We start from the raw sequence: 23,410 nt of genomic DNA, 5'->3' as shown, positions 1-23,410 counted from the left end.
CCAAATAAAATGAAGCTTGCAAGTTTTATAACATGCACAGCCATAGTAAAAGAGGTATTCAGATCCTTTACTCAAGTGAAAGTACTGATACAGACTAAAAGTGCAGCACTGCAAGAAAAAGTTAAACTCACTTCAGTATCATCAACAGAATCTGCAGTAAAACTGTTTCTGTTATATAATTCTTTTGGGTGGATATTACTGTTGCATTAATGTGCATGATGAGTTAATTTAGATAATTTAGTTTAATGTACAATAATGCGTCATCTGTAGGATCATTATGCATTTGTACACTGTAAAAAATGACTGTGGAATTAACACCAGAAAGTTGTAGAACTGCAACATAAAAAACCTGTAAGTGACAATACAATGCAAAGTTATTTATTTGAAAAGATTTTTGTGTTAACGATTAAATCAAATATTGCTGTAGTTCTTACAGGAAGAGTATGTGAACAAAACCAGATTTGAATGTAGAAATTATGTATTTCTATTTATATCTGTATAAATTGCAAGACCATAATGTTGAAATAATGGCCTTTTAGGTTTTTTTGTTTTTTTGTTTTTTTTTTAAATAAAAAAGCTATAAAAAAAGATAGTAAACATTTAACAATGTAACATTTTGAACTTGTAAACTAATGGGTTGGTAGAGTTGGTAGAGCGGCTTGTACAATAACCAAAGGGTTGGTGGTTTGAATCCTGGCTCCAACTGTCCATATGTCAAAGTGTCCATGTAAGACACTGAAACCTAATTTGCTCCCAGTAGGACCTGTGGTTTTGGAAAGTGCTTTGGACACCATGAAGGTGTATAACATGTGCTAAATAAGTGCAGTCCATTTACCATTTAAATCTACATGTTTAAAATGTTAAATCTACATGTTACTCCATAAATGTGTTTAGAGTTGAAAGTGTTTTTCACACTATTGTTCTGGTAACCACAGCTGTCAGTTTTTTTCTGTAAAAACAACAGGATTTTTTTTTTTTACAGTGTATAGTTGCGGTAATCTTTTCATACTTTCTAACAACAGCCTGGTTGCAATTAAAAAGGCTTTTGAAAGACTTTAATTCAGTGTTCCCCAACCTTTTTTGGCTCATGACCCCATTTTAACATCACAAATTTCTGGCGACCCCAGACATTCAAAACTGAGACTTTTTTTTTTTTTTTTTGGTCAGATTAATTTGTTTTTGATCACGTAATAGTTTGCTCTACTATGTTGCAAATAAATGTTAATTTTCTATGACATTTAGTCTATATAATGTATAATATTATGGACGGAGGCAGAAAAGCCAGGTGTGGATTACTGCACAAAGTGAGAATTTGATTTTCCTTGTACAGCCAGTCCAGCTTGTATTTACAAGGCTGACAATTAATACTGAAAAAATAAATAACTAAAAATAAATAAATAAATAAATAAATAGATAGATAAATAAATAACTCAAACTATGAATTATGAAAGAGTTGCAGCATCTGAAACCGACCACAATGAACATTCGACAGATAAACAGTACCACAGTGCTTCAGTTTCAGCTTCAGAATTTGTCATGTCTTTTATGGATTGTGATTGTCTCTCTCAACTCACCATTAGTAAGTTTTTTTGTATTTTTTATCAATTACTAGAAATTTCAGGCAACCCCATTTGAATTCCAGGCGACCTCATGTGGGGTCCCGACCCCAAGGTTGAAAAACACTTGTTTAACTCATGTTGATGTAACTAAAGGATGAGGAGAATAAAGATCATCAAGAAACATTTACTCCTTCAGTTTATGATCTATAAAAACATTTAAAATCAACGCAGCTGAAAATACATGGATTTCAGTTTACAGTAAGAGGATAAACAATTTGTAATCTGAAAATTGACTGTTGACTAAAGCTGTCTGACAAATGTAGTGGAGTAAAAAAAAAAATGCTGCATTTGCTTTTGAGAGGGAATGGAGCAAAAATATAAAAAGGAATAAAATGGACACACTCAGGTCGAGTACCTTGAGGAAAGTATTTCAATAAAAGAAATCACAAAAAGCACCAAAAATAACATGTGTAGTCCCTCTGTGACTGCACGCCTGTTATTTTCAGTGATCTTTGTGGCATGTGGACAACCAATGCCAATCATAAGTGACATTACACAGTAGCTGGCATCAGTTTCTTCCTACAGATAGATTAATAAACAGCCATGATGAATCGAATTCTGCTCCGGTCTGTGCAGCAAAAACAGAATGATGAACAGCCAAGGAAAAGTAACCAACAAACACTCTGTTAAACTCTAACTTGACATTTTTAGACTTATAACCCAACTAGATAAGTCACATTAATTTATGACCCTTCTGAAGCACTTCTTTGCAGACTTTACCTTTTGTTAGTAGCTAAAACAGATAACAGACTACTGATTTGTTGCATAAACCTTCTTCTTTTTTCTTTTGTGTCCTGCTTTTGTGTGCATCCATGTCTTAAATTCCTCCTATTTTAAGATATGCTGGTGCTAAGAAACAGATTCTGACAGTTCACAGCAGCGAACCTCTCAGCTCATCTCACACTTGACAGCTGCTTAAAATGGTGTTATCTCTAAACAAGTGTTAAACCCATTCTACACGTACACACACACACCTTCTCCTCTGAATACATAAGGGTCACAACCGGACAAAGTGTCTATGAGCATGATTCCCTTGAACCTTTCCATCACAGGATTCCAAGGTCATTCCCAGAGGATTTAACAGATCAAAAGGGCTCCTGTTTTATCCCCCGGCCCCTCTGCCAGCGTCGCACCAATAGCTATTTGTCCCAAGGATTCCCATTGTCACTGAGATATACTGCCCGGGTGATTGAATAAAACAGGGCGAGGTGTGCAGGCATCTCGGTAGGAATGGACCATGGCCCACTCTGACAGCTGTGTGTGTGTGTGTGTGTGTGTGTGTGTGTGTGTGTGTGTGTGTGTGTGTGTGTGTGTGTGTGTGTGTGTGTGTGTGTGTGTGTGTGTGTGTGTGTTCAAGATAGAAAAGTACACGGAAGGGTTGCCCTCTAAATCAGTGCAGAGACAAAGGGGTGTCAACAAGACCTCAGAGACACCATTCCATACATTCTGGGACATTGTGTGTAGTGTGTGAGTATGCAATAAGACTACCATCTAAAATATAATCAAGTTAAAGCCTGTTTATAGACACTTTCAAGCTTGCCAACTGTATGAGTCATTGCAAAATAAAAGACAATCCAATAAAAATGTCAGTTGCAGGACCCAACTTTTAGTCTGTTTGCATATTCTCTGGTTAGCCTCACGAGGCACTGTAACATTAAAATCATAATATTATTTTTCTGTCTCAATGAAAAACCCCATCTATATTTCAACTGACACCAGTGGTGGTACGTATCTGTTTTTGGACACCCCATGTATTCGAATTGAATTGAACTGAATATACTGTATTGATCCCCTAAGGGGAAAATTCAAGTGTGTACAGCAGTGCCATAGAAAAATGAAGAGATAAAAATATAAACAATATAAACAAGTTATTATATAATGTGTGATATATTATATTAAGAATCACTCTTAAGTCAGTGAATTCTCCCAAGTATTGAGCCATTCTTGAAACTCAAATGCTCCCTTTTGCACATCCTCTGTTCTGTGGAAGTCAAAAATAGAAGTTTTAGTAAGATAATGCCCCTTGAAACACATCCAGGACATGATATGTTGAAACTGTCAAGAATTCAATTTAGTTATTTTTTCTCGTGAACAAGCCCTGTGATGAACTGGTGACATGTCCAGGATGTACCCCACCTTCCCCAAAATGTAGCTGAGATACACTCCAGCACCCCCATGACCCTTTTGAGAATAAAGCTGTTCAAAAGATGAAGGAGTAAACAATGAACAAAAAATAAATAAATAAATAAATAAATAAATTACATTTGTTTATGTCTGTCTGATGCAGCCACACCTTTTGAAACACAAAAATTTTTTTTCGTGATATTTCATGATAATATTTGAGAATTTTTAAGGGTGTCCAAAAACATTTTTGCTGTATATTTACTCAAGTACTGCAGTTACATATACTTTTGGCTTACTTGAACTTGGTTTGAGTGGTTGTTAGTCTGTATATGTCAGCCTTGCTGTGAGCTGTGATGCTTTCAGGGTGTGCTCTGTCTTATCATTGGTAGCTGGGATGGACTCCACCATTCCTGCAACCCTCTCCAGGTTTATGTGGGTCAGAAAATGAATAAATGGACTTGTTGTTTTTTCCATTAATTCCTGCTTTATTCTCTATTATACTTCCAAGAGACACATCATACCCAACTACATTTACTTGTCACTTATAGTTACTTGTAACTTGTCTGCAAATAAATATTCATCAGTCTATTGGTTTAAGTTATCCACTTCTTTGGTGAAGTGAAAAAAAAAAAAAAGTGCCTTAAGCTTAACATTTTTCAGAAATATTGAACTGAGATGGTGGATATGTTTTTTGTTGTTGTTGATTTTTTTATTTGATTTTTAAAAATTATTATTATGGTGTGAATGCTTAATGCTGTACACATTTAAGTTGACATATGCAGTGTATTGGGTGAAAAGGATAGGCAAAAAAATAAGCTTTAGCTTCTAGCCTGTTCCTTTTTTGGTTTTTATGTTTATTACGATTAATGTACTAAGTACGATGATTGATGTAAAGCCAAAAATAAATTCATTCATTCATTCATTCATTCAAAATGCAACATCCAGGGAATAGCTTGGTACAACAAATACTCACTTGAACCATAGCCTGTAAGTGGACAGAGGAGCTGTGATGTAAGCCGTTGGTTTCTGAACTGTCATTTTGAAGCAGTAGTCTGAGATTTAGATGTTGCCATGTTGGCTTTTTGGAGCCAGAAGTGACTATATTTGGACAACAGGAACTAGATGGGTCAGACGTGAGCTAATGCTAAGCGCTAGCTCATTAACTCTATAAAAGGGTAAACTTCATCAAGCAACAAAGTCATTCTACAGTCTTGTTAGTGGCACCCATTAACCACAACTACAGAAGATCAGTCTGTCAGGAAAACAGATTCCATTCATTAAATAAACAGAAGCTCTATGAGTCCAGCTCGGCAGGTGAATGAACTATCACACAGACCTGTCCATCAAAGCCTGACATGACAGACGTCAAAACCCCTTATTTGACTTCAGATCTGATTAATGGAGAAGAAAAACATGGACTAGATCACTTACTAGGGGTTCCAAATGTGACAGATGAGACAGGAATGAATCCTGAAAAAAAATACTGACTTCATATTTTTAGAAAGAAGTTCAATGCCAACTTATGCGATCCATGTCTTTTTGGACCCATCCCCAGCATTAGTGGTCTTACAACTTTAAGAAAATTCCACACTGGCTTCATTTTCAAGCAGAGGTCTTTGACCTTTCACTTGGACTCAAGAATGTACTGAAATTATTTTATAAGTCAAATGTGACGAAATTTTCACAAAATATCATGAGTTAAAATAATGAGTTTTTATGTTAGAATCATCAAAAGTCAGCGTCTCCTTGGTGCCTTGGAGTTTGTTTTGTTTTGTTTTTGTTTTTCCAATTTGGCACAAATGTTCATTTGGACTCAAGGATGAACACATTATACTTTGGTGGCAAACGGTCAGGGTTGCAAGTTAGATGAACTAATGGTCATTAAAATTAAAGTCACTAACTGTAGGATTCTAATAATCAAAGAAAAAGTATGGACACAAGTTGTGTTGGTATCTGATTCAGTGTATCCTGCAATAAAACATTTTAAAATGTTATTTTGCTAATAATCCTTCTTCATAATTTCTCAAGTAATATCTTAATTAGAGGAATTTCACTTTTAATGGTCCACTGCGACACTGTTGTATTACTGTTTGTATTATGTGTATATTTATTATGCCCTACTTTAACTTCAGTAAACAACCTTAGTGCTTCTTCCACATACTTGAGAGTGCTGACGATCAGAAGACTATTTTGAAAAGTAGGATCTGGTTTCTTTATTTATCTACTCCAGCCTCACAGTCTCTAACAGTCTCTACTCTGCTAATTACAATAAAAGATGCCAGCAGTGGGAGTTTGGTCTAGCCCCCGGCCCTGCATTTCAAAGGGTGATGCCAGGCCTCAGGGTACACAAGTGGTTCCATTACTTTTTCAGTGCTTGGCTTTTGTGTGAGGTGAAGCTGCCCTTGAACACTGGCAAGGGAATATCTTCGTAATCACATATCCATATCCTTAAAGTGATATTTCCACTTGTCAGAACATTGACATTCATTCCCTCAAAGTCAGTCTGGGCAAGCTGTTTACAAGTATTAACTAACAGTCACACATATAGTCAGGGAAAAAGTTATTAGACCACCCTTGTTTTCTTCAATTTCTTTTTTATTTTAATGCCTGGTACAACTAAAGGTACATTTGTTTGGACAAATATTACGATAACAACAAAAATAGCTCAACAGGGTTTAATTTAAAAGCTGATATCTTGTCATTTTTCATGGTTTTCTTGATAATAACCAAAATCACTTAAGTTCTTACATCAATAGCTCTGGCACTATACTGCCAAAAACAGTGCTCTTAGGCATTCCATGTTTTCTTTTCTGCCTGCTTTAGTCACATGATGCACACAGGAGTTAGTACTTGATTGCATAACCATTGTTTTTGATGACTTTTGATCATCTAATAATTTTTTTCTGTGATTGTAATACTATAATTATATGACCGAAAGGAAAGAAAATCGAAGTGAAACAGACATGCTTGTTAATTCAGACCCTATTGTCCCTGTTATCAGTTTTAAGTATACTTAAAATTAACCTTTACGTATTGGATAACAAAGTGTGTATGGCAAAAGACTGAGTCTGGCCTTGCACTGAGAAGATTTCAATCAACGGTTTAGAAAAGCAAAACGAAACATGGCGTTGTTATCATGTAGCAGCAAAGCAGCCATGTGCTCTCCTGTGTGAGCAGCTGTTGTTTTGTTGACCAAATTGAGCGTGTTGTTAAAACGATGAAGGGTTCCCACTGGCCAGCTTAGCCTGGCACCGTAATTACTGAGATGGCTGGGGACAGGTGAGGGCTTCATTACACAACACATACATGTAGAAATGCACACACAATGCTCTAAAGAACACACTTACATCCATACACACGTTTCATACTTCACACACATGCCACGTAAAAGCACACACTGAAGCTCAGCCGTCTACACAGCCATTAATCTGGCAGAAGACAAATCAAAATTCAAGACCTAAACTAATTGGCTCCTTTGAGGAAGCAGGCAGACAGAGGGCAGTGACCGGAGCAAACACTGCACCAAATACAAAGCCAAAGACTAGAATTCATCAACTACATTTCAGCCTGTCATGCCTGAATGAGGGCTTGTATGAACTATTGTATGGCAATAGAGCAACAGCCTCACACTGGCACCAAAGAAACACCATGAGATGCATCTGACTGGACTGACATAAAAAGGATGGCGTAAGCAGCATATCCGTCGATGAGGACACAAGAAAAAAAATGTTATTTATTGAGAATGATTTCAATCAGAATAGTTCATAGTGATGATAATGTTTCATTCTCATGTAATACTCGGTTATCCTTGCAGTTGCCACTTGCCAAATTTTGAATGGGGTTTGATGATGGATGAACAAAATGGATAAAGAAAGAATGTCTGTCCAGGATGACCACCTGTGGCTGTATTTTATCCCTCTGTATCAAGTTAAGTCTTTAGAATAATCCATGGAGCATTTGTCTCTCTCATTCTCTTTATTTCTTTTTCAAGATTAGGGAGGCATGCAGCAAGGATTTGTATTTTGGAAGTACATAACACAAAATGATGCAACACAGCAAAACATTTCATGTCAGGGAATTTCAGAAACAAAAACAGATATAAGCACATAAAGAGTATTAAAATGATTCACTCTATAGCAGTGTTTTTCAACCTTGGGGTCGGGACCCTATGTGGGGTCACCTGGAATTCAAATGGGGTCGCCTGAAATTTCTAGTAATTGATAAAAAAAAAAAAAAAAAAAAAAAAAAGTAAAAACTAACTAATAAAAAATATATGGTGAGTTGAGAGAGACAATCACAATCCATAAAAGACATGACAAACTGTGGAGATGAAACTGAAGCACTGTGGTACTGTTTATCTTTCAAATGTTCATTGTGGTCAGTTTAAGATGCTGCAGCTCTTTCATAATTCATAGTTTGAGTTATTTGTTTGTTCAGTATTAATTGTCAGCCTTGTAAATACAAGCTGGACTGACTGTACATATCCTGACCAAGGAAAATAAAATTCTCACTTTGTGCAGTCATCTACACCTGGCTTTTCTGCCTCCGTCCATAATAATATACATTATGTATACTAAATATCGTCTAAAATTAATACTTATTTGCGACACAGTATGGCAAACATGATGCCATACTGTGATCAAATATACCATACATGATCAAAAACAAATGAATTATGAACATCCCACAAAGCTTCACAGTGGCAGTTTTGGGAGTAATACCTGAAGGTCTGGATAGAAAAGCAGATAAATACCTTTTGAATATATTATTCACCGCTGCCTTAAAGTCTATAACCATCAGTTGGATGAAACCATAACCTCCCTCATATAATACATGGATTCCAAAAGTTTGGGATATTTATCAGATGGAGCAGATCACATACTTGCTCAGGCTTCAGAAAACCATATTTACTAAAAGATGGGAACCTATGTTACCTTTACAACTGCAAAAATATTTACTGGTGATGCAAGAATACTCCATGTTATCAAGGTGCTGTCATTCTGCCTCTGACGAAGATTTATATCTACAGCCTTTTTTATTTATACATTTTTTATTTTTTTATTTTTTGGAGTGAACATTGTTTGCTATAATTGTTACTGATTTCTCAAATTTCATCATATGTGCCTGTGGAGGTGTATGAGAATACATTTGCAGCTGTGTAGGGGGAAAAGAAATTAATTGAACTGTACTTAAATGTATAATTGTACTGTCATGAAAAAGAGAAAATCTAATAAAAATTAAGTTAAAAAAAAAAAAAAAAAGATTTAAGCAAAAAAATGTCTGGGGTCGCCAGAAATTTGTGATACTGAAATGGGGTCACGAGCCAAACAAAAGGTTGGGAACCACTGCTCTATAGGCTACCTGCCTCAGTATTTACTATTGGAAATGCACAGAACAGCATACAGCAGGAATCATGTGAGAAAAACATGTACTGAATAGATTTTTATTATTGTTGACATTTTTACATATTAGATGCAGGTACAATTAATAACAAAATTAATTGGTGCAGTCCTTAATGTGATTAGTTCTACTTTTATGCTTTTCAGACAAGTCAAAATAATTGCTGCCAAGAAGGCTGGAGAGATTTATTTAGAATGTAAGATGACATGTAAGGTATAAAATGGACATATTATTTAAGATAGTACACTACAAAACTGATTCCAAATATAAGTATGTGTAGGATTTTTATGACAATACAAACATGCTACAAACACAGTATAAATCTCCTTGTTTTTCCTCGTCTCACGGAAATACAAATAAATCATCAGTGTGAGTATGAAACTGCTGCATTATCCTTTGGGCAGAAAAACTCCTGCGGAACCTTTGGTCTTTAATGCTGGTTGCACCCGGACTTTTTAAAGTGACGTACCATGGATGCTAGTGTGGATAGTAACGTGAAGGCCGTTAGAAGGAGTAAAGAGGAGAAGAAAGTGCTCCGAAAACAATTAAAAGCCAGTCACACTTTACTGAAACATGAAGGAATCAATACGACATCCCAGCCTACGAAGGTAAAGGAAGAAAAGACGTAAAAAACAAGAAGTGGCTCATGTGTCAGAGCAGGAAACTGCTACTGCACATACAACAGTCATATTTCTAATTTATTTGGCGCAATGAAAGACGAATTAAAGAGTTTGTCAGTTCATTTGAGTCTAATGTAAATTCTCAAATGATGTCAGAGTCGCATTTTGGTTTAAACTGCTGTGAATCGTCAAAGAAACTGGTGAAAATACTTATACCCAATGATAAGTCATGACAAATTATCTCTTAAAGCGCTATAGATGAAATTATCTGTTAATTTTTACCTTTCCTAAGGGATTTATCACCATCTATTATCAAATTGTCCGTTGTATTTTGCATTTTCTGTGATAATCAGGTGTTTTCTTCTATTTATTTTAATGTTTGTGTTGATCTTCACAGCTCAGTGTGAATTTAAATGTAACAATGTAAAAACAGAATATAATTAGCTAAATATATCATTTACTGAACGTAAAATCCAGCATCAACAGCCATTTATTTGTTAAACTACATGGGGTTTATTGGTGAATCAATGCTGTAGAGCATGTTTTCATATTCACTATGTAGACTCTGAACATCCAAGAGGGTCATATGTGATCCCAGTGAAAAGCTGAGAAACTACACTTTATCTGAATTATGTACATGTCTTGATAGAATTACTGGTTCAGAAGTTATTAAACATTTTACATCAATAGATGCTTTTGGTTACCAGCAGCTGTTTATGTCTTGTGTGAGAGTTAACTATTAAAAATATCTAAATGATGTAGTAATATAACTTACAGTTGTATATACTTCTTTAATACGTTGCATATTCAACATTTGTGTTGTGCAGGGAGTTGTCTTTTTTATATCTAGTAGCCTTCAATCTGCTTTTAAAATGGTTTCATCCAATCATCCGCGTCTTCTTTGCAGAGTTTGGTGGTGGCCAATGGTGGCCTGGGGAACGGTGTTAGTCGAGAGCATCTTTCTGCAGCGCTGAAACAGATGGGAGAGCTGGAGACCCTTGTCATGCCCCCTCATAAACCCTATGCATTTGTCACATACAGGTACAGGATGTATGTGGACGTTGCTTTATTACACTGTTGTTATGAGTAAGAGCATGGTAATTCATGAGGAGTGTTTTTCTTTCTGCTTGAAGGTTAGAGGAAAGTGCACAGAAAGCCCACACCCTCCTTAATGGCCAAAAGATGAAATGTGGAGAAGACAGTGTTACACTCTACCTCAGCTTTGTGAACTCAGGTAGTGTCCTTTCCTGTGATGTTCATATGTTTGCCCTGAAGTGGGATGACATAGAGCTTTGCGCACCTATCCTATTCTTTTCTGCCACAGAAATGATCTCTTACATCATATGATTTTGTAGTATTATTAACCGCACCATATTCATTTATGTGTCGTACAGTGACCTGTGAGGAGGAGACATCTGTTCCTTTGCCAGAAGGTTTAGTGTTAGTGAAGGACTTTGTGTCTCAGGAGGAAGAAGCTCTGCTGCTCGCTGCCATTGACTGGTCGTCCTTATACGATGATGCCACTGGTGAGGAAACGTGGTGAAAATAAATGACACATGTCATATTTATTAAATCCATGTAACTGAAGTACTTCTCATTTGCCAAATGAAATCTTTTAGCTCAGAAAGCCCTGAAACACAGAAAAGTCAAACATTATGGTTATGAATTTCGGTACGACAACAACAATGTGGACAAAGACAAGCCATTACCTGCAGGTGAGTTTTCATTTTATTTCCAGATTACAATCATTTTGTTTCCTTGTACATTATACTTAGTTGTTCAACAAAACTTTAAATTTTATGTTATGGTTTCCCTGTTATGTATTAGGGGTGGTAATTAGACCGAACAAGAGTGATTTTGCCACTGGTAGAAAAATAGACAGAAATCAGATCAGCTAAGTTTTTCCTCTAGTAGCAGACAAAAGGTTGTTTATTAGTGTCCAGTGTTAATGTAGGGTAAATAAGGTGCAAAAACAAGGAATAAGAGCATGTATGTAACAACATTTGGCTTATGTGTGTTTGTATGTCCAGGTCTTCCAGAGGAGTGTCTGCCTTTTCTCGAACGATGTTTAAGGAATGGATATATTGATATCATGCCAGACCAACTGACTGTCAACCAGTATGAGTCTGGGCAAGGTGTGTTATTCTAATCACCCTCACCTAACAAAGCTAATCACAGAAGATAAAACAGAACATAAGTAAGGAATTTCCTGTCTTCTATAGAATAGAATAGAACGTTGGGATCACCAGGCAGATTTATTTAGTGTTATTAAAAGGTGAAAGGTGTATACTCATTAAAAATTGCACAGAAAAATCAATGTCATCGCTTCACAGGAGCTCAGTAATCAATATTTGGTGGAATAACTGACTCTTTGCATGATCCGTCAATACTTTGTCAATATCATATTCATTTTAAATAGGAGCGTTGGAGGAATGTCAAACATCCAGGAGTAGCAAGGGAGTCTCAAAAGGGATTCAAAAAGTGAAATACAGATATTTAATTATGGATATTGAATTGTTTATTTATTGCAGAGGCTGCCCTCATATGTAGATCTTACAGATTTGTGCCACTAGAGGGCAACAGAACCTTTCCAACATACTGTATTAGGTCTGATGGAGGGATGACAGAATTATGTTGTCACTACTTTAACCCATAAAGACCCAGTGCTACTTTTGTGGTAGTTCCCAGATTATTATTTTTTTTCTACATTTAACATTTCTTATGTGATTTGTCCCCATTAATTATGAAATAATCCTCTGTGTTTTGCATTTTTCCAGTGATAATCAGGTATTTTCTAACATTTAATTCACTGATCATATAGATGTTCATAAAAGATCAGATTAAACTTGAGGGTTGTTATACCAAGAAACAGAGAAGATGGAAGAAAAAGTGACTTTTTCAGTAAAATATATCATTAACTGAACATAAAACCAGTGTCTACAGCTGCTGTAATTTATCTGAGTTCATGGGTTTTACTGGCGAATCAATGTTGTAAAAGATGACAGTGTTTTCATGTTCACTGCGGAGCCTCTGAACGTCCAAATGGGTCATATCTGATGACCATGAAAAGACGACGAACTGTATTTTACACAAATTATTTATATGGATAGGATTAGTGGATTAGCAGGTATTATACATTTTAGGTCAGTACATAGTTTTGGTCACTGGTTGATGTTTGAGTCTTTATGAGTTAATTTAATGACATAATTTAATAACAACTACTACTTAATTTAAGTAATTTATGATTGGTGTCATTTTTTTTTGTGCATGTATTTCCATTTTAGGCATTCCCCCTCATGTGGACACCCATTCTGCCTTTGAGGACACCATCCTGTCTCTCAGTCTTGGGTCTCAGGTAAGGTCACACTTCGTTAGGCCTCAGTGACTTCAACATTTCATCAGCGACGGTGTACATTTAGCGAATGCTGTGATACAAGCTGACCTGTGTGTTGGTAATTCACTCATCCATACAGTTAATCAATCAACTTGTGAAGGCATTATTGATCAGTGTAACACAAGATATTGAACTACATTCCTCCCTTATTAAAAAAGATTGGAAGAAATGTATTTAAAGCTTAACAGTGAACACACGCTTTTGCTTAAACACTAAAGTAATAGTTAAAGAAGGTAGATTCTGTTAATTTCGGCTAAATTAAGCATCTTTTCACCAACTGTAATTCAGATGTTCAATGGACACAGCAGATAGAAGTATGCAATGGTGGAAAAAAGTTTTTAGGACACCCCATGCACTTGAACCCACGTGCTCACACACCTGCACGTGATCTGCTCCATCAAGGTCGAAAATGGATGTTTCAGCAAGATAATGCCCCTTGAAACACAGCCCCTTGAAACACAGCCAGGGTTGAAATTGTTAAAAATTTGGTTTTGTTATTTTTTTCTTAACCATTAACAAAAAAATGGTAAGGCAAATTTATTTATATAGCACCATTCATACACAAGGCAATTCAAAGTGCTTTACAAAGGCATAAAATTACATTAAAATCATTGAGAACAAGACATTAAACAAAAGGAAAGTGCAGAAAAGCTACAAATACAGAAGGAAATTAAAATAGGAATAAGACAGTTAAAACAAAAACTAAAAACATTCTTGACTAAAATTAAGAATTTACTCCCGCCCACTTGTTATATTTGTTTTATATTCTACAAAAAAAATGTTGGATTAGCAACTCACTCTTTTGTTCACATTTGACGTGTGAATATTGAATTGGACCCGAAAGGGAAGTTTTGTATGATTTGCTTCTCCGAATAAACAAACAATGGAGGAAAAAAATAATAATAATAAGAAGAATTTAATGTTAAATCAATCAAGACAGTTAAAATTGTGCATTTGTTTGTGTCTTACTGATGCAGCCACACAGAAAACTTTCACCCAATGAATACATTTTTTTTCTTTGAAATATTTAACTGTTAACAGAATCAGGTTGATGCTTATATCACGTCACTGCAGTTTTTTTTTTTTTTTTTTAAAAGGTCTTACAACCCTTGTAGTCTTGTTCTTTAATATTATCAAACTCCAAATTACAGGCCATGTTTTCATCCTTTTTGTCAGTTGGTGTCGCTGGCTGTTATAACAGATGGTTACCGTGGAAACAAAGATGCAAATCTGAAGGGAGCCTTTGGGATAGGGTGGCTTACTTTTTAGAGTTAAAATAATTTGGACTTTATTTTTGCAGAGCAGAGTTGAGACTGGTCTGAAACATCTGAGGCCTTTAGTTTAGACACTATGTAATTAATGAGTCTTTTCAGGATTGAGTGATTAATACAAATAAATAGAAAAGGAACAGGAACAGTAATGGGATCAGTGTGTGGCTTTGTCATCAGACAGAATAGGTGTTGGTGTGTCCTTCTGTACCTCAGGTGTGACTAATGACCACCTCAGAGGGGCCGACCCTTCACTGGGATGTTGATTTATCTTCTACACAGTGACCAAATGTAGACGAACGCCCATCTGTCTCTGCTTGTCTGAAACTCAGGGACTCTGTTAGCGATTGCCTGTCATCTGTCACAGCATCTGTCACACACAGACTGACAGACATCGGGTGTGCGAGTTAAGCTTGCCCTGCCGATTCTGAAACTGAGCATGTCTTTGTCACATACATTTTTTGAATAGTTTTATATGTAGCAGTTAATTTAGTAGGAGTTTGATTTGATTTCCATTCCTTAGAAAAATGATTCAGTTCATCGTACCATCTAACTTTCATTCCATGGCCTGATTTTACTGATATCATGTTTTAATTTAATGATTTTTATTGGTTCCTTGTAGTAATGTACAGTTGCAACCAGAAGCATAAGAAAGTGAATCAGAATTTGAATATGACTTCACAAATATTGTGCTTTTTTGTGGGCTGTGACAAAAAACAATCTCTTACCTTCCCTTTACTCAGTGCATAAATAAACATTAAGCATCGGTGGTCCGTCAGTTCCAGTTCCTTAACAGCCAACACTTAGATATTAACTAAGTAATTCAGAGTAGAAAACCCCATTAGCTGTTTACTTTATGTAAACATTACATTCTTTATACATTTTGTGAACTGATATTTAAACAACCTGACTGTAGGAACTTCCACAGATTGACACCCACGACAAAATACCATTGCTTACAATAAAATCTATGACCTCTGAACTAGAAACAAACACCTTCTTATTTCAGTTTGTTATAGTTTCTGGTAACATTTAGCTTTTTGCCGTATACATCACTAATAACTCTAAAAGGAATTGGTTTTCTGTAATAACAGATACAGTAGTGTTGCACTTTTGTGGTTTGTTTAGTCTAATGGTATATTTATTCTACGTACACATACTCCGTTGGCCTGCAGGTAGGCACACAATTGTGTGTAATTGTGTGTGTGTGTACATGGAAATGTGAGTTTTGCATGTGAAAGTGATGAATAGTCTTGTAGTAAAGCGTAGCTGCTAGCGTCCACATCGATTTAGTCACATTCCACCAGTTTCATTGATTGGTTAATACTGCTCAGATGGGAACAGCACAGTCCTGTCTATAGACTGTGTGTGTGTGTGTGTGTGTGTGTGTGTGTGTGTGTGTGTATGTGTGTGTGTGTGTGTGTGTGTGTGTGTGAGAAAAAGATTTCACTTGTGCTTTGTGGGAAAGATTTGATCATTTGCTGGTGGTGCTAGTGCAGTACATTGCTCTGAAACCATCGTACACAAACACATATCTGTCTCTCAAACCCACACACACACACACACAAACACACACACACACAGATGCCTCTACTTCACAAAATCCAATTTTCCTGCTGTCAGAAGTTGGAGGGATGCAGTTTGAAATTGTGTAGATGTAATTTCCCAGCAGAGCTCATGCTGTTATGCGCTGTAAGGAAACATTAGGATCAAACACCAGCACAGGGGTGGAGATGCCTCGGCTGGTTGTTAGTGGGAGAACAAAACAAGCCCCCCCACACTGTGTGACATCACTGAAAGCTGTTGAGGAAAATGCATGACAGTAGGTAGGACAGCCTCTGCTTTTGACAGTTTTGGTTAATAACTAACGCGGTACAGTTTATACTTCTACCTGAAGAACTGTCCTCCTGCATGTCCAGTCACATTTAGCTGATGGATGAAGTATAATTAAGATTTAAGGAGATAACGCCTCACATACTACATCTCACATAGACATGATTGTTTAATTAAAAAGGAACTTTATATGTCTGGTGGGATGATATACTGGACTGATATATCAGTAATTAATGTACTTGTTTTAATTTCACCGTAATGGGATGCAAAGTATTTAACATGGTTCGCCGGTAATAGTACAACAGTGCTTGAACATTATATTATGTTTCCATCACATAGGAAGGAGCCACAGTCTGATAAAAAAATGGCAATAAAAAAATATGATGTACCATGAAACAACCAGATTTTTACCTTTTTTTGGTCATACTGTCCATGACTAGTCAATATTTATCAAAAATGCAAATTGATATGATTATGTGATAGATTTTTTTTGTTATTTATGTCATTAGCTCTGGCAGTGCAGCATTTGTACTGTACAAAAATGACTCAACACAATAGTCACATAAACACTAAAATAAAATAGAGGCAGCAATAAAAAGGAAAAAACAAGAATCATTTTCTTTAACCCAGCTCTGTGTCAGAATGTTGTACTTCAGTATCATCGATGTTTGCTAGACTTGATGTTTTGTTTGACTTGGAAAAGCGGTGTCTGTCATAATCTTAAACCACTGTCTGGTCTGTGATCTGGTTGAGTTTATCCAGTTATGAAGAATAAGTCTGAATGCAACAATAAAACCAGCCACTGCCAGCCTGAAAAGTCCTGCTGGCTTAAGAGATTTATTCCCCTGAAAACATACTTGTGAAGACTCTGGTAGGGGTTAGTTTATGCTCTCCTCAAGCACATCGTTCTAAAAAGGTGAAACCCAAGGACAAAGCTGTAAATGTGGAGCCACTTCTTTATTACATTTTCATCATTTGTTATCTTACATAAGACCCATTTTTAACACTGGTTTCATTTATGAACTAGAAAAGCACTCGGAGAGCGCAGACCTTCGCCAAGGCAGATCAGTGCCCCCCCTCCCGATGTTTTTTGTCTGTTTGTTTGTCTGTCTGTGAGGAAGATAACTCAAAAAGTTCCTCTTTTCTAGAAAAGCACTCGGAGAACGCAGACCTCCGCCAAGGCAGATCAGTGGGTCCCCGTGGCCCCCCCACCCCCAATCACCACCAAAATTTAATCATTTGTTCCTTGTGCCAGTATCAACATTTCCTGAAATTTTCATCCAAATCCGTCCAAAATTTTTGAGTTATCTTGCACACGGACAGACAGACAAACCAACGCCGACAAAAACATAACCTCCTTGGCAGAGGTAAAAGTAGTCTAACCTACATTTGAGATTATATTTTACCATACGTCTACTAATTCCGCTATTAGAGCCTTTTTCCAAAGAACCTAAGTTTTTACATTAGTTGAATCTAAATATTAAAAGTTGTGTGTTGTTACAGACAGTGATGGAGTTCCGTCATCCCGATGGTCATCTTGTTGCTGTGGTGTTACCAGAGCGAAGCCTCCTGGTGATGAAAGGAGAGAGCAGATTTCTCTGGACCCATGGGTGAGTGCAGATGTGTCCGGATTCACTTTATATGTATATAATTTTTAAGTTTAAATCTAAATTTATATAAATTCTTTTTTCCTCTTTATATTTTCTGTTTCACAAGTGTATATTTTCTGTTTTCTGTCTTTCCTGTACTTTATTTTTTGTACTTACTACTGTCAACTGAGAAACTTCATCACAGTGGGATCAATAAAGTCTTATCTTATCTTATCTTATCTTATCTTATCTTATCTTATCTTATCTTATCTTATCTTATCTTATCTTACCTTACCTTACCTTACCTTACCTTACCTTACCTTACCTTACCTTACCTTACCTTACCTTACCTAAGGGGTTTTGTCACCAGTGGATCATCCACGCATACAGTATGTATCTGATATCAATAAGTACCACAGAAGTTTCCTAATTTTTATCTTTATCTCAGGATTACGCCTCGGAAGTTTGACATGGTGCCAGCCTCTGACCCACAATGCCCTTCTACAACATCTGATCCTATCGGCCATAGCAACCTCACTTTGAGCAAGAGGGGCACACGTACTTCCTTTACTTTCCGCAAGATCAGACATGAACCCTGCCACTGTGGTGAGATTATTGTGAAAAAGCTTGTCCATTTTTGTTTTTTTTTGTTGCAGACACAAGTACAGACAATAGATGAAGAGACCACTAGTTTTACTCTTTACAGTTTTAATGAATGTTTTTGTTTACTTGCAAAACTGTCAAAATTTCTCCCAAATTCCAAATAACATATTATCATTTACGCATTTAGTCACATTAAGTGACCACTAGTGAAAATAACAACATATGTGGTGTTTTTAGACCTAAAATCATGCAAAGAAATAAAGCTCATGTTTAAACACAACTCAGCTCTTTTAATGTAGAAAAGTTTAAAGATGAGTATTTGGATGAATGTGTCTTGACATCTTCTCCACACCTCTTTCACATCAGTGCTTTGTGTCTCTCCTGACATAAATATGCAAGCACTTGAGCTTCGTTTGTTGACTTGTGAAAATCCAACTTCCTCTTGATCATATTCTAGAGGTTTTTCAGTGGGATCAGGTCTGGAAATAAGGAGTGTTTTTTCTTACAGTGTTTGACAGATATTGGATTTTTAAAGGGCAATTTAATAATGTAAAAACCAACACAAAAACATGTTTGACTAAATCGATGAAAAAAATCTGGATCACCATCAAACAACATTAAATTCAGAGTAATGAATTGCTAAAGCAGAAACTGAACATTAAATAATTTTAGGTTATTTTAGGTACATTGGTTTTGTTTTCAGCTCCCTTTTTCCCCACAGGATCGTGCCATTAAATGAAGCCATATTCCACAAATTCCGATACCTTTCTGTAGTCTTTTAACTTGTTCTTATTTCAGTGCTGCTGTATCTATGAAGGGAAACTTCAAGAAGGATCTGATAATTGATGGTTTGGTGGCTTTGTCAACCATTCTGCAAAGAATCGCACATCTCAAAGTTTTTTATTATCTAGATGATGTTGGTTAGAAACAAGTGTAGACTGGATTATACAGTTTATGAAATAAAAACAGCAAATCAACAAAATACCTCACTTAATAACGCATTAATCTTAAATTAACGGAGCATATCTGATCAAAGCGGATGTCATAGTATAGTGTTCAGACTTCATTCACATTTATGTGTTTGTCTATATGTACTTTTAGTACTTAACCCTCATTGTTGAACCCTTTCTTGACCTCTCTTCTCTCTCTCCAGCCTTCCCCTCTGTCTGTGACAGTCAGGGAGCTTCTTCAGCACCTTCACCGTCTCACCCATCAACACCTTCACTCCCCTGTTGCCATGCCGATGCTGCCCGTCTGGAAGAAGAGTACGTGCACCGGGTGTACGACGCCATCGCCTCCCACTTCAGCAGCACTCGCCACTCACCCTGGCCTCGGGTTTGCCACTTCCTGTCCTCGCTACCACCTGGAAGTGTGTTAGCTGACGTGGGCTGTGGAAATGGGAAATACCTGGGTGTTAACCCACATGTGGTGGCTGTGAGTGTCACATCCTGTCTATACTTCTGTCATACTTAAACAGGGTTCTTTCTCTCTGTCTGTCTTTCTATCTCTCTTTCTTTCTTTTTTTCTTTTTTCTTTCAAACAAGGAAAAAGACTTTGACTTCTTCAGGCAAAAAGCTGCATTTTTCTTTTTTTTTGTTATTTACTTACCTCTTAGTGTGACTGCTGGTAATGTTGGCTCTACAGTAGGTAATATTTTATGCAGCTAAATGTCTCTTATTTACATATATACTAATCTGTATAATACACATTATACCTATTTTAAACCACTGTTATACTGAGCCCTGTGTTCCACTCACTATGATTTCAACTCATTATTTGTGTTAGCTCAGTGTCCATGGTAATATGCTCAACTTTCCATTTATGTTAGCCCACCGGGATAATCATGTTTGGGATTTGAAGGTGTGCGTAAGCTGCTTATCTCAACTCAGGCCATAACCATCATAAATCATTACAGGAAACACTGTGATCATACACACCAAATATTTGGATTGACCCTGTTTCTGTTTCTCTTACTACTAACTGTATTTGTCTGTTGCTTTTTTGTTTTTTTCTCAGATGTTTCTTCTCCTTTACTCTCTTTGTCATAACCTCTATGTGTTGTTCATGTCTGTTCTTTCATCTTGTCTCCCCTCCTTATGCAGATTCGCACCATTAACCTGTTCATCTGAAAAAGTTTGACCTTTTGTGTGTGTTCTTGTGAGTAACAGGTTGATCGTGCATCTGTGTGTCCATGAACGCACCATTTCTCACTCTTATCACCTCTCATCTCTTATGGGAAGAGAGAATGTGGCAGACAAAGCCTGAATTGTGTCTGAGACGAGATGTGTTAAAATAATTTCATCCTTCCTGTAACTCCTTTTATTGAGTCCTCTTTACTGTGCATTTTGTGCCATGTGACCTCTCTACTTCTAGTTACTGCTTTTGTTATTCTTCATCTTGAATTCTCTTTTTTCCATCATTTCTTTCATCTGTGTCTATTATTAGGTGGGTTGTGATCGTAGCAGCGCTCTCATCGACATCTGTGCAGAGAGGGGTTTCCAGGTGTTTGTGTCTGATGCCCTCAGTGTCCCTCTGAGAACAGCCTCCTGTGACGCCTGCATTTCTATAGCTGTCATACATCATTTTTCCACTCAGGTACATATAGTAAACACAGAAATATAGCTACCATACTATACTGACACTGGTGTATTTACCTTTATTGGACTGCTGGATCTACAAGAAGACATGTAGGCCAAGTTGATAAGCAATTTTCTTGGCTTTTTTTAAGAATAGTCCATAACAAACTAAAACAGCAATTACTTATTTATATATAGCATTAATAGCCAAAAGAAATTATAATTTTTCCATAAATAGATATGTGGAATAATTTTCCACCACTAATGTCTTAAGTCCAAATGATATTTCACTTACAGGGCTTCCAGCGGTTTCTTCCATTTCAACAAAATAGTTCTATCAGTATAACATCTTACTTGTACATGAATAAATGGTTTCCCTCATTGTCTGTTAACATTAGCAGTTAATTACTCCTACGTCTGTGCCACAGAGCTCTACTGTTGTCTGAAAAAGACCAAATCTTGTGGTTGTACTGGATAACATTTAGTTCTTATAAAAGAAAATGGAGCACTTGATTTCAACAACACATCAAAAGTCTAATAATGACCATATCTCAGGAGACTGAGAAGACAGAAATGGAGCTTCTTAGTTTAGAAAAATAAGCGAAATGAGGTTATGGATGTGCGATTCTTTATACAATGAAGTATCACTCTATTGGTCACTGAGAATACGACCTTTTCTTTAAACAGAGATGCATTTTTTCTAATCCAACATCAGTGTGTATTTGATATTTTTTTAGTGCAGGGCAAAATGTAACTGTATTTTCACATTTGTGCATGTGTTTTTACAGGAGCGTCGACTCGCTGCGGTGAGGGAACTGGTTAGACTCCTCAAGCCTGGAGGTCGTGCTCTTATCTATGTTTGGGCTTTTGAACAAGAATACAACAAGCAGAAGTCCAAGTACCTGAAAGAGTCCAACAAAGAGCATCCTGGAAACTACAGCCTCACAGTCAACACATCAGAGGACAGGCGGGAGACTCATGGGAAATCATGTCCGCATGACAGTGAAAGAGGCAAAGAGGAACACACGCCTGAAGATGACGTCTCTCATTCCAGTAAAGTGACTGATGGCAAACTTAGTGTGCACACCAATCGCACAGCATTCAACACTCAGGACCTGCTGGTTCCCTGGCATCTGAAAGATGGGAAAAAAGGAGGGGGGAGAGAAGAGTTAGGAGAGGGTGGGAAGAAAAACAAAAAGAACGAGAGCTTGAGAAAGCCTTCAGATAACTGTGGCACATCCCAAAGATCGACCAATGAAACAAGTCCTGTCTCTGGATCAGGCTGCAACTTGGGTATTATCACCAGCGATGACACCCAGAGCACAGACTTATCATTCAATGGCGACAGTACTCAAACATCCAGCTCTAGTCTGGAGTCGGAGCCAAAGAGCAGCTCAGTTCCTGTCTTTCACCGCTATTACCATGTCTTCCAGCAGGGGGAGCTGGAGCGGCTGTGTGGTCAGCTGGCTGGAGTTAAAGTACAGAGCAGCTATCATGACCAGGGAAACTGGTGTGTCATTCTGGAGAAAGACTGAGAGAAAAAGTGGTTGAGACGAACGATAAAAAACAATCACTAATACAAGTTGGGACACTATAGAATGTGATTTATGTGAGGCAAAGGATGCAAGACTTAATTATTTTCTCAAAGAAATTAACACAAAATAAATGGAATGATTTTACAAAACAGCTCTTATTATTGTGTTCTCACTTATAAAACAAATTCTGAACACAGGCTTATATTAGGTCTTTACATTTAACAGTAAACTGATAAAATAATCTGTAAATTGTAAATGTTTTTCTTGGTTAATTTGTAAAATGTAGTGTGACTGAAAAATTCCTGCTGTAAATTTGACCAATAGTATAAAACTTGTCTTGAATCCTCAGAAGCCAAGTACTGTGGATCACCTGCTTTTAGGCTCTTACTTTAGTGCTTTTCTTCTTTAACTGTTCTTATTCTCAGCATCTCCTCGGAATCCACTGAGGTGTAACTAAACCGTAAACAGTGTGTGCCCGACCTTTTCAAGTTAAAGGGTCATGGTGTAACATGGTGCTTCAGCCTATGGGGGATTTGATTCAAGAAAGAATGTTGTTCTTTCCTCTCTTTTATGTGTCTGACAGATGGAACCTCAGGGTTAGAGATCATAACCTCATCAATTTTTTGCATGTAGACTACATTAAATAATAAAATCAAGATATAGAATCACTATCAGGATTTTTTTAAACACCTATTTTTGTTGCTTCAGTGCTGAATGATCCGTATTACAAAATTCACATTAATTGTACTAATTCCAACAGGGGGATTCATAGGACTATAAATCAATTTTGATTTTAAGTTATTTTGGTAATTGGTACACACTGAGCTTTGGTTGATGCTACACTTTATT

General features: G+C 36.7%; 1 protein-coding gene across 1 annotated transcript; it reads left to right on the top strand.

Annotated features, from left to right (window-relative positions):
• The first annotated feature begins 9,611 nt into the window (after positions 1 to 9,611).
• Positions 9,612 to 22,709, top strand: alkbh8 (alkB homolog 8, tRNA methyltransferase). The gene is made up of 12 exons (XM_030152234.1): positions 9,612 to 9,751; positions 10,671 to 10,804; positions 10,897 to 10,997; positions 11,158 to 11,289; positions 11,383 to 11,478; positions 11,794 to 11,898; positions 13,048 to 13,118; positions 17,762 to 17,868; positions 18,296 to 18,453; positions 19,604 to 19,884; positions 20,896 to 21,045; positions 21,815 to 22,709. Exons 1-12 carry the CDS (start codon positions 9,614 to 9,616, stop codon positions 22,559 to 22,561), a joined length of 2,220 nt encoding a protein of 739 aa, XP_030008094.1. The 5' UTR covers positions 9,612 to 9,613; the 3' UTR covers positions 22,562 to 22,709.
• The last annotated feature ends 701 nt before the right edge of the window (positions 22,710 to 23,410 follow it).

Source organism: Sphaeramia orbicularis, chromosome 13, assembly GCF_902148855.1.
Source record: "Sphaeramia orbicularis chromosome 13, fSphaOr1.1, whole genome shotgun sequence".
In the NCBI taxonomy this organism is placed as follows: Eukaryota; Metazoa; Chordata; class Actinopteri; order Kurtiformes; family Apogonidae; genus Sphaeramia; species Sphaeramia orbicularis.
The sequence above is the reverse complement of the archived record's forward strand: the minus strand, read 5'-3'. Positions and strand labels throughout refer to the sequence as shown.

Bases quoted from the DNA above. Each gene is read 5' to 3' on its own strand.
- alkbh8 (XM_030152234.1), top strand. From the start codon at position 9,614: ATGGATGCTAGTGTGGATAGTAACGTGAAGGCCGTTAGAAGGAGTAAA. The intron at 13,119-17,761 runs GTAAGGTCACAC...GTGTTGTTACAG, and splicing joins CTCTCAGTCTTGGGTCTCAG to ACAGTGATGGAGTTCCGTCA. The intron at 17,869-18,295 runs GTGAGTGCAGAT...TCTTTATCTCAG, and splicing joins AGATTTCTCTGGACCCATGG to GATTACGCCTCGGAAGTTTG.